Genomic DNA, 17,706 nt, shown 5'->3' with positions numbered 1-17,706 from the left:
ATTAAAGGCGTGCACCACCACCACCTGGCAGCCTTTTCTGTTTTTTAAGGGAGAGATTAAGAAAAGGGAAGGAAATTCAAGTTAGTGTTTGGGGGTATTTTTTTGTTTTGTTTTTGTTTTTCGTTTGTTTTTTTGTTTGTTTGTTTGCTTTTGTTTATTGTTACTGTTTTTCAAGAGGAAATAAAAATTCATCCTCCAAGCTACTTCCGACTTCATTTTCTCACTAGAAGCCCAGATGACAGTGAGAAGGAATATAAAGCAGAGAACTGAATTTTCTTTCATTTCTGTCTTCCATTACCAACTCCCCAAATGCACAGCCTACAGGAAAACGTTTACAACCAGCTATTTAAAGAGAAAGCAAGATCAGAAAATGTAAGCATTTGGACGGGCCATTTGGTGTGGGTTCTAGTTCAGAACTTCTTTCGAGACCATCTCCACACCTCCCAGCAGCACTGTGTATGACTGTTAAGACATTTACCCGAACACTGCTGTTCGGTCTGGGCTACCTGTCCATCAGGCAGGCAAAAAAAAAAAAAAAAAAAAAAAAAAAAAAAAAAAATGGAAGCAAGCTAAGCTATAGGAAAAAAGGAAGCTTTTGACAGTCCCCTGGAGGATTGGCCATTCTCTTTATGTAAGGGTACAGGAGTCGTGTGATGGATCTGTCTTGCAAAGGAGGCAAGTCCTTGGATGGTAGAGGGTGGTCCTACCTCACCCCCGAACTTTCCCCCAGCAGGGGAAAGGAAGGTGTGGGGTGGAGTTCTTCAGAGGTTAATCTGGTGCTTTCTCTGGCACTAGTTTCGTAGACAGAATTGTCCTTGGTTTTTTCTGTAACCTGGAAAGATCAGTAGATTGGAGCTGGAGATGTAGTTCAGTAGGAGAGCGCTTGCTTAGTTAGCATCTGTGAGACCTTGGTTTTGACACCGCCAAACCATTACATAGATAAAATAAATATCGAGGATCACAGGCATAGCTCAGTGGAGGACATAGATTTGAAATGCCTGAAGCCCCTGGCTCAAGTCTCCGCACCACCACCAAACCCCCAAATCAGTTTTTGGAGTGAAACTTGTCTTCATTCTTTTGGACCTGTGCGTTTCTGCAGAGGGAACACACAGAGGAGTGGAGCCAGTGTGGGCTACCCATCCGCACTCATACACACACACACACCAACACCATCCGCACTCATACACCACAACACACACACACACACACACACACACACACACACACACACAAACCACTCAGACTTATTAAGCTGCGCTTTAGGAGAGAGGCTTGGGTGCACAGAGGAAACATGGCCACCAGAGGATCCCAGCCCAGAAACTTGCCCACCAGACAGTCCTGAGATTGATCTGGCTGTTTCCTTCTGCCAGGAAGATGAGAGCTCACAATGAGAACCTAACTTCTCTGAGGCCTCTGCTAAGTTTTATAGAACAACCCAGACGTGGAGCTTCGCCTGAATTGAGTTCAGCACAGCGCAGAAAAACGCCTCCCATGCAGTTAGGCTCACACAGTTTACCAGGCAATGGTGATGGCAGGGAAGAGACAGTCTTTAGGGCACAAGTGCCCTGCGTGTGGTGGATATTACAGAAGCCGTAGGACTGGCACATCAGTAAAACAAGTCTCGGTTGAGGTAGAAAAAACACAAATGAAAACTCTGAACAATGAAGACGTTACTGGGTAAAATGATTCGAGGCCATATGCCAAGCACAGGGCAATCCCCCAGTCCTTCTCATAGCCAAAGACTGCAGTGTCGACAGGTCGCCCAGTGGGAGGGTCTCCCACAGCCACTGAGCTCAATTTCTAATGTAGGCCAGGGGGACCAGCCCTGCACCGATACCTGTGGCCAGAGAAGGGCCAAGTGCTGATTGGTTGGGCTTCAGACTCCGGACCAGTAATGGGATCATAGAGTAAACTGATTTTTGTAGAATAACAGGCTCTGATAATGGTCTTATCCAAATGTCACGACTGTGGAGGGACCTATGCCTCCCCCAACCCCCAAGTTCAGTGACGTCAAAACGTGATGGTATTCAACAGACTCTGAAATGCAGATGGTACAGGCTGTCATTATATGCCCGGTATTGGGCCTGAGGACCAAAGACAATGCAAAACACATTCTGCTAACTCCACTCTCTTGGGTGCCTAAGGAGGGTGTGGCGTAAACAGGGCAGGTCCTCTGCTGGGCTGCGGCTTCATGCTAAGGCTGAGCTGGCTGGCTGCACTACAGAGCCATCCTTTGCCTGAGTAGGCAGCCTAAACAGCTCCAATCCAAAGCCACTCACAGTGCCCTGAGGCCCGCTTGCCCAAGCCTTCAAGTTCCATCTCATGGTCTCATTTACAGGACAGATCCCAGAAAGGGGAACACAGGCCATCCGCAAGGTTCGTCCCAGGGCTCATGTTGGCCTTCTCGGGCCAGAACAGACATTCCCTCCCCAGGCCTAGAGAGGCCTGTGAGTCTGACCAGCAAAACGAAAGAGGCACCACCCTTATACTGTCTGTTGTCCTCAGTAGAATGAGTATTTAAAACCCTGCACACCAGGCTCAGAGCATGGCTCAGTCAATAGAGTCCTTGCCTAGCATGTACAAAGTCCTGAATCATGGCCATCACTGCCAGTAATCCCAGCATTCAGTGGGTAAGGCAGGAGGATCAGAAGTTCAAGGCCATCCTTGGCTACATAGTAGGCTTGAGGCCAACCTGGGATATGTGAGATTCTGTCTCAGAAAAAAAAGGAATCCACAAAACTCTGCACAGATATTCTGCTTTCTAGAGCAGGTGACCCAAGCCGAATCTTTGGTGGTAGGGTGTTAAGGAATGCCTTGTTCTACCCACTCATAAAACATCACTAAAGGGGGCAGGGGTAGGTCCCCTGGAAGCCTCTGCATTTATTTACATGTGTCATGTCACAGGAAGTATGCGTTTAACTTTAGACCTAAGTAAGTTTCTGGATTCACTGTGGACTTAATTTTACCAAGGCCTGAGCTCCCCTGCTCAGGCCCGAGAGACCAAGTTCCAGGCCAGTCAGAGGGGTTCAGTGGGCTGAGACAGGGGCTGGCAGGCCTGAAGACTTCAGTTCTACCCCAGGACCCGCGGGGTGAAGGAAAGAACTGACTCCCAGAATTGGCCTGTGTGTTTCACAAGCACGTGTAGTATGCATCCATGCATCCGTGCATCCATTCTCCCTCCCTCCCTCTCTATCTAAATGTTAATAATAATAATAATAATAATAATAATAATAATAATAATAATAATAAAATACACTGTTTTTAAGAAGAGGCCATACCTTTAAGTCCCAGGATCGTAGAGACTAGACAAGAGGCTGAAAAGAGTGAAATCTCATCTGCTCGTTTCACAGATGAGGACCCAGAAATAGGGGACACCATCACCCTGTCTAACAACCAGATACTAAGCATTCTAAGATTCTAACGCTCCCTCTATAAGGAGAGCCCCTTCTCGCCCAGAAGAGGATTCCCTTCCTACCCACACTACCTGTGCTCTCCCAGGACTCCTGCAGCTCAACTTCTCCCAGAGGGACTTCCAGTAACGCCTTGAAGACTGTTGTGCCCATTGCGTGGGCCTAGAGCCCAGAGAGCACAGGGCTTGAGGATAGATGAATCAATGGTAGAGCACGTACTTAGCGTATACAAAGCCTGAGTTCGATGCCCTGCATTTAGGGGCACGCACAGAAACCCAGAGAGCATCTGTGGGAGCTTTAGAGACAAGCAAGCCCTGCAGAAGCGGCTGCTAAAGGGATCGGCATGAGCTGGCACGTGGAGTCTATTTTCCATGTGTCTGGAACCAGGCCAAAACTTCCCAGGGTAATTTTAACCAGTATACACTCTACAACAATACCAAAAAAGGTAAGCTCCTTTCCAGCCCAGACAGGCACATACCTAACCATTGGCTTTTCGTGAATTGGACAATTAAAGCATTCCACACTGACGCTCTTGTAGGCACATGAGCTCCAACAGCCAAGGGAAGTGTTCCTGCAGTGGGCTGGCTGTTGACCCCTTGCAGGGCGTAACTCAGAAGTGCTAGCTCGTCTCACCCACAGAAAATAGCCCAAGCCCCTCAGCTGTTCTGGGGGGGGAGGCGGGGTATTTTTAGAGCCCGGGACAGCTGATTGGGGATTTGCTGTGGGATTAGAAGGCCCAGAGGGTCAAGATTCAGTTACCAGGGGGAAGAACTAGCATCAGGGGGCAAAACTCAGTATGGGCTTTAGGATAACTTCATGTTGCCTATGGTGGTCGGTAGAACGTTTTCATATGACCCAGTGGTTCTCAGAGTGTGGTCACAGATGGCAGCATCAGGACCCACAAGAGTAGGAATTAAAAGCCACGGCATTCAAGTGAAAAAATAACAAACCCCACCTAAGTCAGCACCTCTGAGTACCGGGCCAGAAGTCTGAATAAGCTTCCCAGGTGACTGACTGACTGACATTTTGAGGATCACAGATACTGGTACCCCAGCGGTGCAGATAAGTGGCTGGATGAAAAATGACCTACCCGGTTTGCCTTGCATCTTTTGAGTGTTTAAAGCAAGAGTTCCTCTTTGGGGGGGGGGAGTGAAGATTTGGAGCCTCTCTGGCAACCAGAGGCCCTTTTGGGGGAGGTTAGGTCTTTTCTGCAAAGGATCTTGGTGCTGAGGGCAACCCTTCCCATCTGTGACAAGGGTCATCTCCACAGCATCTAGCATCTAGCAGAGACCAAACCCGAGTTCGGCGCTGCAGAACCTGGAGCCAGCCTCTTTGGAGAGTATGTCTTAGTAACTTGGGTTAGTTGGGTAGCATATTGGCTTATGACAATCATGTTCCAGTCACACAGCTGCTATAAGGAAGAGCGCAGAGGAAGTCTGCCACCATCTTAAATGATAGAAGTGGAAGCAGTATTTGTTTCCTGAGAGAGTCTCGTGTATCCAAGGCTATACTCACAGCCAAGGGTGGCCTTGAATTTCCTGACCTATCCACCTCCAGAGTACTGGGATTACAGATGTGTATCACCCACCCATTGGTTTTATGTGGTGCTGGAGATGGAACTCGGGGTTTCGTTTGTGCTGGGCAGACACTCTTATCATCCCCAGCCCAGCATTTCTAATAGCCTGGCACACTCTTGGGAAGCTGAGTCCTGGGAAATACTCAGACTGATCTGGAATTTGTGTCCCAGGGATCTCCAACCCTGACATCATTTTAGCTTTCTAGTCACAAGAAGCAAGCCCGATGCCTTCCTTTATAAAGGACAACGTTTACTGTTTATCAGCCTGGCAGGGCACAGTGGGCGCAGGGAGGAAGGAGTTGCAGTGGCCATTGGGGTTGGTGGTTCAGAAGATGCAGGTGCAACCCACAGCGATGGTCTCCATGACGACGCGGTGGCGACAGGGCCCCGGGCGCGGAGCTGGCGGACAGAGGCGGCGACGCACTGGCACCTGGCTGAACACTGGCACGCTCACCATGCTGCGGTCCTCCTGCATGGTGAAGGGGTTCACGCAGCCCAGACATAGGCACCGCGCTTCGGGCAAGTCCGCAGGGATGCGGCTGGGGTCGTGGTTGATGCTGCAGGGGAGCGGATGGGCGGGAAAGAGCAGGGTGAATGCCACCGTGAACAACAAAGGGCGCGCGGCTCATGCTATCCCCAGGGGTTCCTGCGGAGTTAGGGTTAGGGCTAGAGCTAGTGGCCAGGGTGTGTTGTCATGAACTCGGCCTTCCCAAAAAAGGAGACTCAGATCTGGAAGCTAGTCACTGCTGGTCAGGTCCTATGTCACCAGCTTCCTCCTTTCACCCAGTAAGACACCACAGGGACCATGGAAAAACCCAAGTCTTCCGTCTTCTCTTCCTTCTCTACCTTATTTTTATATTGTGGGGATATATTTTTATATATCTACAGGGATAAAATGTACACACATGGATGTAGACTCTGCCTTGGAAGAGGACCTGGGCCTGTGTTCTCTTGTTTTACTGAACCTCGGAGACTCAACAAGCTTTGGGGTGTTGTGGTTTGGTTTGGATTGATTCAGTCTTTCTTTCTTTCCTTCTTCTTTCCTTCCTTCCTTCCTTTCTCTCTCTCTCTCTCTCTTCTCTCTCTCTCTCTCTCTCTCTCTCTCTCTCTCTCTCCCCTCTCTCTCCTCTCTCTCTTTCTTTCTCTCTTTCTTTTCTTGTTTTGTTTGGGTTTGGGGGTTTTCATTTGTTTGTTTTTCATTTTTGAGACCAGGTCTTGTTTTGCAACTCAGGATCACCTCCTGCCTGTGATTCTCTTGTCCAGCCTTCCCAGTGCTGGAATGACACCATGCCCAGCTCAACAAGTTGTTGTTATTTTTTTATTCTATTATCTATCTATTAATTTATTTATTTGAGATCAGAGGAGACCTTGCAAGGAGCTAGAGAACAACTTGTGAGAATCAGCTCTCTCCTTCCCTTGTGTGAATTCTGGGGATTGTATTTTTAGACCCATATTATGTTAAAAGCATATCTGTCTTAGACTTTAGACACTCATTGGTGAGAGCCTTCTGGGGTTGTCCCAGACCTAGACTATCTGCTCTGGGCCCTTTCTTCTCTGTCTCAATTTCCTCCTCAATTGAACACAGATGAGAGGTAAGAGAATTAGACCCGGGAGCACACGCTGTCCATCACCTCACTCTGCTTGGGAGTGCCTTGGAAATAAATTTGAAGTCTCTTGAATGAGCCTACAGTTTTACAATCTCCCTGACTGACACATGGGCACCACCACGTAGGAGCGAGCAGCGGTCTGCAGGATGCTGACTGACTCCATTGCCACATTCTTGGGCCATACCACTCATCACAGTAGCCACTGGCTACATGTGCCAACCTACCATCTATACCAGTGTTTCAGTCTCATCCCAGTGGTTCAGTAGTCACCTGACTACCACAGTGGGCTGTGTCACAGGAAGTCCTGGCCAACAGTGCTATTCTAGAGTCTTGGGGATATAAGCACCATAACTGGTAGAGCTCTGGGCTGAGTTTGAGCGAGCTAGCCGTTTCTTCGTTCCATCTGGTCCATGTACCTAGGACCCCTTCTGCCTGCGGACCTAGGAGGTGGAGCTGGACACACAGACATTGCTTCTGTAACCCAGGGCAACAGAGTGATTTCCCCAAGCCAAAGCGGGGCCATGCACCCTAAGTATAGAGAAACAGGTGCAACACCCATGATCGGGGCGTCAATCCTCGGGAATCTGACCGGGTGAGCACAGAAACCCTGAGGTAGTTCTGAGCAGCGGCTTTAAGAAGGCGCCTTTCATGCTCGCTTTGGCAGCACATATGCTAAAATTGGAACGATACAGAGAAGATTAGCATGGCCCCTGCGCAAGGATGACACGCAAATTTGTGTAAGCATTCCATATTTAAAAACAAAAAACAAAAAAGTAGGTGCCTCTCTGGCATGAAAGAGATGTGAGCATGGCCATCGAGTGTGAACCACAGTGCTGGACAAAATACTTTAGAAGCACTCCAGTTGAGACCTGGAGGATAAAAAGACGGTGCTGTGTATGTCCACCTGAAGTACACACCACCATTGCTTCCAGCTGGGGAAACTGAGGCGCCGCAGCAAAGCTATTCAACTGACTGACAGCCTCACAGGTGGTAAGATGCAGAAAGTGGGGTTCAAATTCACCTGAATCCAATGTCTTGAACACAGTGTCTGGGACAGGGGAAATGGGGGCCTGCCGTGCCCAGCCTACCTACCTGTATCCCCAAGGAGACAGGCTTCTCTTGTTGGACAGCCAGAGCTGCAGGTTGACCTCGCATTTCCTCTTGGCTGGTTCAGAGCTGTTCCTCAGCTGGGCCACCATCTCTCCGAGGTTCCTCTCATACTCTTCCATCCGAGCGTAGGGCTTTCCTCGCGATACCAGGTCCAGTGGCACCTGGTGAGGCCCAGGGGCCAAGGGGACAGGCCTTCCTTGCCCCTTCCTTTTGCCCTTGGTGTTCCGGGGCTGGCTGGGCCCCAGGAAGATAGAGATGGCAAGAAGGAGCAGCTGAGAAAGAAGGCCAGAACCAAGGTCAAAGGTCAAAGGCCAGAACCAAGTCTCTCTGGGCCAAGGCTTAGGCTTAGGGCAAAGAGGAGAGAGGCCTCTGCATTGGCCACTTTGTATCTGGACACTTTTGTGTTAGGCACTGATGACGCCCCACCCCCAGCCCCCTGTACCCTGAAGTCCTTAAAATCAGTTATCTCCTGAAAATCCCCCTACCCACCCTAGTTAATCGATCTGCAGACCACAGTCGGTTCCCAGGACAGCTCCACTGCCTCCTAACTGGCTTTCCCCAGCCCGTCTGGCTTCTAATCAACTCACCCCATCAAGGCCAACGGCAGCCATTGAAAAGCGCATCTGACAATATCACCTTCTCCCTTAATGCCCTTTCTGAGGCCTTGGGGGGGGGGTCTCCTGTGCCCCCCCCTTGCCTCCTCTGAGCTTGTGCTTGCCATGTTCCTTGCTGTGGGAGGGATTTGCCCAGGCCTCTGCCCGCCGAGTTCTGCCTATTCCTTTCACCTTCCGAACACCTTGGCCAGCTGCGGGCTCTAGGTCACCGCCTCGGGCAATGCTTCTGGACGTCTTGGAGTCGTCATACCCCACATGTCCCTAACACATCTGCGGTTGTAGTGGGGCATGTGATTCTTTGATATCCCCTGAGCCGCTCCCCCCGGGACAGGCTCCCTGAGAGGTCCTTTCCACACATCCCTCGTGTTTGCATCTCCATGGCGTCAGAGTCCGTGGAGCACATGCAGATTGAGCGGACTCCACCAGCATGCCTGGCCTGACACCTCAGTCCTGTTAACTGTGTGTGTGTGTGTGGGGGGTGGAGTAGGAGGGTAACAAGCACAGGGGTAGCCGGAGGAGGGCGGGCAGGGCTCTCCCTTGGTCTGGGTCAGCAAGGTGGCTTTCGGGAGACTCATTCAATGGAACTAGGAGGAGAAGGAGCAGGAGGAGGAGGAGAAAGAGAAGAAGAAGAAGAAGAAGGAGGAGGAGGAGGAGGAGGAGAAGAAATCGTGAGCAGAGGAAGCCTAAAGTCTTCCAGGGACGTGGAAGAGTGAGGAGGGCGTTGAGCTGCTTATAGGCTTTGCTGAAACAGAGTGGGCGAGGAGAAGGAACACCGCACGGAGCTGGCGTGTGGTTCCTGTGAGACTCCCTTTCCAGATCTCTCTCTCTCTCTCTCTCTCTCTCTCTCTCTCTCTCTCTCTCTCTCTCACACACACACACACACACACACACACACACACACACACACACACACACACACACCACCACCCTCCTCGGCAGCAGACAACCTGCCTCACTCCTGTTCTCGCTCGCTTTTTCTCACTACTTTTCTGAGTCTTGCCAGACTCTATGGCTTCCCTGCACCTTTTGGTCCACAGGGGCCGGGCCTGGTTTGTGATCCAGGCTGTCCAGCAAGCCTTGACCCCTGGAAACAAGTTCCAGCATAGCCCCCCTTGCCACAGCAGTGAATCAGGCTGCTAAATTCTTCCCTTTGGCCCTGCATTCTGCTGCAGAAATCCTTCCCTCACTGTAGGCATTCTCAGACGCGCTTCCCACACGTTCCTCAACTCACCTTGCAGGGGAAGCATAGACCAGACTCAACATCCCCTCCCTCAATTTCCAGATGGGAAACAAAGACAGAGGGATTTGCCCAAGATCATGCACTCTGCCCAGGTCCCAGAAGCCAGGGCTGGAAAAACTCTAGTGCCCACGTCTGTCCGATTGCCCCAGACGCTTCTTCCTGAAAGAGTTCCAGTGTGACCAGGCCATGCCCAGAGCCTGGAGCCCAAGCCTTGGGCCATGACTGCAGGCTGAGACCAGGCTCTGTTTCTCTCTGGCCCTGAAGGAGAGGACAGAGCTGGGCCCTGCAGATTCCAAGCCAAACACAGGCAGCCATTAATCCATGGGAAAGAACAGCTACAGAAAAGGGAGCACCACCTACCAGGCTGTGTGGCCAGTCCATCCCACCAAGGCAGGCAGCAGGCCCTGCAGCTGCCGCCCCGCCAGGAACCCCAGATGCCTCAGAGAGAATGGCAGCAGCAAAAGGGTGGACCGAGGCAATTATATCTCCACAGGGGGCTGCTGGGGGGTGTGGGTGGGTGGGCTCACTGTCAGCTGGGAGCCTTGGGCCCCCAGCTGGCTGGGCCTTAGTACAGTGGCAGGCGGTGAGGGGTGTGGGGGTAGGCCAGGAGCCAGGGCCTGAGGTGCCCAGGGCTGTTGACCAAAGGACAATGCCCTGTGTGTCTGGTGGGGCCCTGGCTGATGGCACCTCCGCCTGTGGCCTGCGGCCGGCTGACCAGCCAGCACCCACAGCGCCAGTGAAGACAATCAGCTTCGTTTGCTTTGGGGAGAGCCAGGGGGGAGGGGGAGGAGGGATGGGCCACTGGTTGGTCAGAAGAGAAAAAATGTACTGAGACTGTGTTGGCTCAGAGCCAAGACAGTACTATCTCCCAGGGAAACCACCTCAGTTTCTCCGACCAGCCTCAGGTGAGCTCGGTTGCCCACCCTCTAGATCACAGGCAGGGAAACTGAGGCCTGAGCAAGAAGGGAATTTGCCAGGTATTCCACAGTGAATCGGCAGTGTCAGAGCTGGGATTTGGGCCTGGTTCCTATCCAGAACTCAACACACCACCCGACACTGTTTGTGTTGGGATATTTTCTGCACAGTTCTAGCTCCCTATGAGTGTGTTTCTGAGTCTGTGTCCTCCACCCAGGCCAAGGTGCAGATGCCTAGAAGCTTCATGGCCAACTGTTACAGCCTTCATGGAGTAACACTTGCCATCTTCCATGAGAGATCTCCACTTTCAGGGCCTGTCCCCTATATGACTGACCGCTTACGGCCTTCCTTCTCTCTCAACCTCAGTTCCATTCTCTGTATAATGGGAATTACATCCTGGGAATAGTGGCCCTGCTGACTCCTACTTAATGCCTAAGTCTGTTTTCCACGTCTCTTGAGGCTGCTACAAAGAATAAAAATAATCTATATCATAGCTGATAATGCTTAGCACAAAGTAAGTGCTCAATAAACACCGTTTATTATAAAATGATGCTGTGGGCTGGAGAGATGGCTCAGTGGTTAAGAGCACTGACTGCTCTTCCAGAGTTCAATTCCTGAGTTCAATTCCCAGCAACCACATGGTGGTTCACAACCATCTGTAATGAGATCTAGTACCCTCTTCTGTATACACAATAAATAAATAAATCTTAAAAAAAAAAGCTAAACTGACTATCCTCTGTGGCTAAGGCTGCTCACCTTGAGTGAACAGTCAAGTGAACGTGAGCAAGTAGCAAGTACGCTCCCTGGGAGGGGCGCGGGGGTGTGGGGGGGGCGTGGGGGATGGGGGGAGTGGGCAGCAGAGGAGGAATGAGTGGACAAGCTCCTCTGCCTTGTCTTGCCGAGGGCCAGTCTTGGCCATTTACCAGAACTGGCGAGAGGAGGAGGGGGGCAGGGGGATGAGAGGCTCCTGAATGTCACAAGATTAATCTGTGCAGGGCAGGTTTCCACAGCATAACTGAGGAGCTGGCTGGGGCGTGAGCTCCTTGAGAGATACCACCATATTTGGTCAAATACTAGACAGGGCTCTGTTCTGTCCTTGGAAACTCCAGAGGGCGGGAGACTCTGAAAATACCTCCTTGGGCAACAAGCCCCTACCCCCAGCCCTGACTGTCCCAGCCCCTCTTTGAAATGAAAGGACCTGGCTGAGGGGTGTCTGGGGGCAGCCTGGCTAGCTCTTCGCTTTCTTCTGCAGCTGCAGCGGGGTCCACAATAAGGTGAGGACATTGAAAGAACGTACTGGAATATGGAGGTTCCTCGGCCTTTCAGAACCCCAGAAATATCCATTCCTTACTTGCCAGTACTTGGACCCCTTTTTCTAGTCCTTGAGGACGGAACAGCTGCCCAGGACCCAACTACAGGGTACGCTAATAGAGATTCCCAAATAACAGATCCTGGTAGTGCAGCCCGTGGTTACATCGCTTGGGAAGTGGAAGCAAAAGCATCAGGAGTGCAGGGACATCTTCAGCTACACATCAAATTCAAGGCCAGCCTGGGAAACCAGAGACCTAGTCTCAGAACGGAACAAGAAGAGAAGTTGGGTGTTGGTTCCTTTCCAGTGTTTTAGTCCAGAGATCTTGACGTAGGAAACCCAGGAGTCTTCATGTTAATACAAGCCAGTCTGGAAGCAACAGAGGTCATTATTCTTCACACAGGCTACTCCCCGTCCAGTGTTAAAACTCAGGGAAGGGCCTTCCCAGGCTCACAGGGGCTTTCCCAGGCTCACACAGCATTTGTGCTGGAGCTGGAAGCAGAAGTAGCTCCCTGGTTCTATCCACTGACCCTCCTCAATGCTTATACTGATAGCCTTGGGCCAGGCTGAGTCTCCTTGCTACTCTGTAGGGGGCTGAGAAGCTAAGTCAGTCCTTCTGAGAGCTCAGATTGCTCACAGTGGACCCCAAGGACAGCAGAGTGACTGTCACCAGTTTCTTCATCTTGAGACCAAAAAAAAAAAGTCTCTTCCTCCAGCCTTGACCTTGAGAAAGCACGGAAGAGTCATCGTCCCATAGTGATGTCCAGAGTGCAGACCTGCAGAGGTCGGTGCAAGGCCAGAGAAGAAGGTGAAGAAAACCCCAGGAATTCAGGGGCTCCTCTGCCTCAAGCACAAGGACGGAGTCCTTGGGTCTTTATGAATAAGAGTTGGAAGCACAGGTAAAGATGCATGGGTGGGCAGCCAGCAGCAGCAGCAGCAGCGATCTGGAACCTCTGCTACACACCTCCTGGGAGCCTCGCCGCCACTCACCACTAGATGGCACCAACAGAAAGCCAGACAGCCCTGAAGAGCCGCGGCTGCCCATTCCTTCCTCCTGGAGTAGATGGTGGAGCTAAGCAGGAGCTCCAGCGGGTGGGCAAGGCCTGAGCCTGCCCCTGGCTACCCAGTAACTCTGCTGTTGAGGAGCAGCAGCATTGAAGGTGTCTTCCACATCAGAGCAGGGATGGCCAGCCAGCCTGTGGAGGGCACTGACTGAGAACTTGCTTGCTTCTTTCCTTCCTTCCTTCCTTCCTTCCTTCCTTCCTTCCTTTCTTTCTTTTCCTTTGTTTTTTTTCAAGACAGGGTTTCTCTTTGTAGCCCTGGTTGTCCTGGAACTCCTCTGTAGACAGAGATCTGTCTGCCTCTGCCTCCCGAGTGCTGGGATTAAAAGCATGGTCCACCACCACCTGTCTGTGACTGAGAGTTTCTATCTGCTGACCCCAAGGACCTGCCTCCCTTTGAACATCTACAATAAGTATGTGAAGCATGGTACCATGGTCTCAGAAAATAGTAACTACGAGGCTGGGGCAATCGTTCAGTTGATAAAACGCTTGCCACATAAACATCAGGGCTTTGGCTCAACCCCCAGAAGCTAAGTAGAAAAGTCAGGAGTGCTGGTGTGCACTATGATCCCAGTGCTGGGGAGACAGAAACCCGCAGACCCCTAGAGCTGCTGGCCAGCTAGCCCAGCCTACCTGCAAAGTCCTTAGCCAATGAGAGAGCCTGTCTCAAAAAACAAGATGGATGGCTCCTGAGGGATGGCCTCTGAGGTTGTCCTCTGGCCTCCTCCACATGTACCGGCACACATGTGCACACACACATGCACATACATACATGCGTAGGAGGAGGGTGTAGGGGGAAGAAAACAATAACTAGGAATAAGAAGAATTGCTGATTAATGCCCACCTCCTGGGTGCCAGGCAGGGGCTAACTCCTCCCAGGATATCGTTTCATGGGACAATCCCAACACGTGTGTGGTGCAGCCCTGCTTGACTCTCTGTTGATAACTGGGGAAACTGAGGCTTGGAACGTCTGCTTAACCACTGTGGCAAGTTTGTTTTACCCCTGCATCTCCTGCTGTGGTGCCCCTGAAGACACTGCCCCTGAAGGGGAGGGCTGCCCATCAAAGAGGATCTGTAGTGCCTCAGCCTCACAGCATTCTCAAACAACCCCGATGGGACAGACTTAGGAACTCACGAAAGGAACTCCAGTTCTTGGGAGCGCTGAGAGCTCCCCAGCTCGGGGGCAGTTTAACTACAACATTCCTGACACAGAGAAAGCACCTGCTGAAAATTGGATCCATTCATTCAAACCAATTGTAACACGGGATCACGCTGGGACTCAGGATGAGAGACCGGAGCTTATGGGGACCCAGAGGAGTAGGTACTTCCTTCAAGGTAGTTAAGACTCCACAGGTAGCCGGGCAGTGGTGGCGCACGCCTTTAATCCCAGCACTTGGGAGGCAGAGCCAGGCGGATCTCTGTGAGTTTGAGGCTAGCCTGGGCTACCAAGTGAGCTCCAGGAAAGGCGCAAAGCTACGCAGAGAAACCCTGTCTCGAAAAACAAAAAAAAAAAAAAAAAAAAAAAAAAAAAAGACTCCACAGGTTGATGGATTTTAGTCTTGGTCCTGCCTTCCTCATCATAGCTGTGTGACTTTGGGAAGAAAGCTGGTTAATATGAGCCTTTGTTTCTTCTCTACAATAGAAATAATAACTTGGGGCTGGGCATGTAGCTCGGGTTGGTGGGGTGCTTGCACAGAGCCCTGGGTTCAGTCTCTGGCACTGCACACACCAGGTGTGTTGGCTCATGCCTGTAATCCCAGCATTCAGGAGGCAGAGGCAGGAGGATTAGAACTTTAAGGCCATCCTCAACTACATAGTAAATTTGAGGCCAGCCTAGGCTACAAGAGAGCCTGTCTCAAAACAGTGGTTTTCCGCCGGATCACTGTAAGGATCAGACAAGAATGCATATTAAAGTGCTTTGTGCCACGCCTTGGCAAAAGTGCGTGTCCAACTAACGATAGCAGAAATTGGAATTGCTGTTATTAAAATGAGCTTTCACCTGGACTTTCAGGGATGCTTTTGGAGTGTTCCTAAGTCGAAATTCGACATTATCAGGTGGGGACGAGGCGGGAACCATTGGAAGAATGCAGAGGCTTCTCTAGTCCATGTGCCCACCCCAGAACCTCAGCCAGGCCAGGAGGCTTTGACGGATGTGGCCCAGATCCTGATCCAGGGAATCTAGATAGTCAGGAAGAGGCTTACAGACTCTTTTGCTGGCAAGAGCCCCCTAAGCGCGTCCCTCCAGGAGGTCCTGCCCCCTCTACCATGCTGTTTTCTCCTCCCTCCTGGGTAGGAATCCTTCTCCCAAGCCCTTATTTGCACAAATGCCTGGCTCACTGCTCACCCCAGCCAAGAGGGTCTATTTTAAGCTCCGGAGACAGGAACATTGTTGGTGGGAATAGCCCTAGCCAGCCAGCTCCCAGTTCTCAAAAAAGGGAAAGGCTGGGTGAATGAGACATGTCGAGGGACAGCCACGTCAGCAGGACCCTGGGCCTGGGCCAGACACTGGCATCTGCACCCCGAAGGGGTGGATGTCAAGCCAGTGTGAGTTGGAGTCGGTTCTCTGGTGACCAACTCCGAGATGCCCATCGGCTAGTGTCCAGCCGTGAAAATACCAAGGCCATGCTTCTAGGCTGCAGACTGCTGGTGTGTTCCGCTTTGTGTCTTATTAGCACACGCCACCCAAAGACATCCCCCTCCCCCCAGGCAGGGACACCTTGCCAGCTCTTCCAGTGTAGGGGCTTTGCTGGTGACCTCCCTGCCTTCCAGGGACATTCTTCTCTCGGGATACACATTCCATCTTTGATGTAACAGGCACTTTGTATTTGGTCTCTTTGGGCTGTTTTTGTTGTAAATTTGTTTCTTGCGTGCTTTCATGGGTGTTTTCCTGCTCTTTTATTTTCGTGAAGACTAATGGCTGAACCAAAGTAACCAGGACCCTAGCCTGAGGCATGCAGCAGCTGGGCTGTTGGAGTCACCTGGGGCTGGCACCCCAACCTCCACCAAAGGGCAGGGAAGAATGAAAATGAGCTCACATGTGTGACATGCCTCTAAGTGTGTGCCACGAGTGGTCTAGCTACTGTTGGCTTGTGCATGTTGTTCTTAGCTCTGTTCTATCAGGTAGCATGGAATTATTCTAGTCAGCTCAGTTCTAGAACCTTCTAGTTCCCAGAGAGACCCCAAAATAGAAGGAACCACCCCAGGGAAAAGTGGGCACCCCATGTTGTTTCAACAGAGGCGAGAAGCCTGCCCAGGGACACTGTGTGTTAGACAGATAGCGAATCAGGCTTCCCAAGCTTTAGAGGCTCCCAGCATGGAAAAGTCCTGGTCTTCTGTATGAACCCTGGGACCTGCTAAGCATGGTCCTCCTGCCTGCACTTGCTCAGGCCTGGGGCAGGAAGGAGCAGAATATAAACAGCCTGTGTGCATAGTTCAGACACCAGGCCCCCAGCTCACCCGAACATCCGCACCTCAGACCCAAGGGGATGTTTACAATCTGCTAGAGTCTTCAGGACTCTGACAGCTACCTCCAAAGCCACCAGCCAACCTCTCCTGCTCCTGGGTGGGTCTGTGTCTCTTTGGGGTGGGAGGCTCCACTACCCAGCCAAAAAAAAAAAAGAAAGAAAGAGAACAGCCCCAGAGTTCTCGATATCAGGAGGGATATCTAGTGAAGGGAACTAGCCAGGCTGTGGGGACAGGGAAGAGATGGGCTAGCCATCATCTCCTGCTGGCTTACAACAAGGAGTCTTGGAGTGAGGTGGGCTGGGGTGGAGAGCCGTGCCTTAAGCAGGTCAGAGTTGATTGTGGGCTCTAGCTGGGGAGACTGGCACTGAGCTGTTTTATTGGAGGTGGCTCTGTGGTGTGGATCTGGGGGCGTATGGCCTTGAGGGTAGTGTCTCAGTGCTTTGCTGCGGTTCTGGAGCACTTTCAGGGAGCACTACTTCCAGGCAATGAGTGTATCTTATTCGCCTGCCCTGGAGAGTCTGGGGCCAGGATGATCATGCAGACTTGCTCACAGTCTCCCCAGGGGCATCTCACAGCCCACCACTTGGGAAACAGACAACCGCTCTGAGCACAGTCTTACCCTTGGGCAAAGAGCCTTGGTAGCCATTGCCAAGGCTTCTGCCCCTATACTGCTGACCTCCAGAAAGCTCATAGGTGCTTAGGGCTACAGTGACTCCTGGCCCAGCCTCCCTGGCTGTGTGGTCTGGAGGAAACAGTGATGGTTAAATGCAATCGACGTTAGTGGGCCGTGTCCTTCAAGGCTTGAGCTTACAGGCAGTGAAGAGCTTTGGAGAGTTCTCGAGGGGTGGCCTACCCACTTCACTTAGCAAATGCGTATTAACCTACTGCAATGTGCTCAATATGGTCTAGGCATTGGGAAACAGCATGGAATACTCACACCAGTTCCTAAACATGTGCTCCAGGGACAGTGGCAGATGTGACAATGCCCCTGCTTCAGGAGCAGCAATGCATCTTGGGAGAGCTCTTGCTGAACACTTCTCAGCCTTCTGCATCTCCCACATCCAGAGCAGCTGCTGCATCTTCTGAGAAGCCTGTGACCCTGGGCTCAGCTCCCATGGAGAAAAGTGCTGTCCCCAGAATGTGAAGTCTCACCCCACTTTCCATGGGAGGTCAGTTCTCTCGATATCAGGAGGGATATCTAGAAAAGCCAGCCTGGGTGATGTTGGCCATTCCATTCCCAGAGCCTGGCTCCCAGGAAGGAAATCCTGTCATGGCTCTGAGGTCGGAAGGAGCTTCGCGGCCCCTGGCTCTGGAACACACAAGATGTCCCTGCCCAGGTCATAGACAGAGGCAGGTGAGCACTGCTTGGGGGTAAGAGCGACACTCCTCACAGGCATGC

At 51.6% G+C, this 17,706-nt stretch overlaps 1 protein-coding gene and 1 non-coding gene across 2 annotated transcripts; one reads left to right on the top strand and one right to left on the bottom strand.

Annotated features, from left to right (window-relative positions):
• Positions 1-5,216: 5,216 nt before the first annotated feature.
• Positions 5,217-10,037, bottom strand: Il17b (interleukin 17B). The gene is made up of 3 exons (XM_028890129.2): positions 9,918-10,037; positions 7,686-7,975; positions 5,217-5,543 (listed from the first exon to the last, which is right to left on the bottom strand). Exons 1-3 carry the CDS (start codon positions 9,936-9,938, stop codon positions 5,312-5,314), a joined length of 543 nt encoding a protein of 180 aa, XP_028745962.1. The 5' UTR covers positions 9,939-10,037; the 3' UTR covers positions 5,217-5,311.
• LOC114707411 lies at positions 7,242-7,349 on the top strand. The gene has a single exon (XR_003736650.1). It is a non-coding gene; the product is annotated as a U6 spliceosomal RNA (small nuclear RNA).
• Positions 10,038-17,706: the final 7,669 nt, after the last annotated feature.

Source organism: Peromyscus leucopus, chromosome 19 (genome assembly GCF_004664715.2).
Source record: "Peromyscus leucopus breed LL Stock chromosome 19, UCI_PerLeu_2.1, whole genome shotgun sequence".
Lineage (NCBI taxonomy): Eukaryota > Metazoa > Chordata > Mammalia > Rodentia > Cricetidae > Peromyscus > Peromyscus leucopus.
This window is presented reverse-complemented; position numbering and strand designations above follow the sequence as displayed.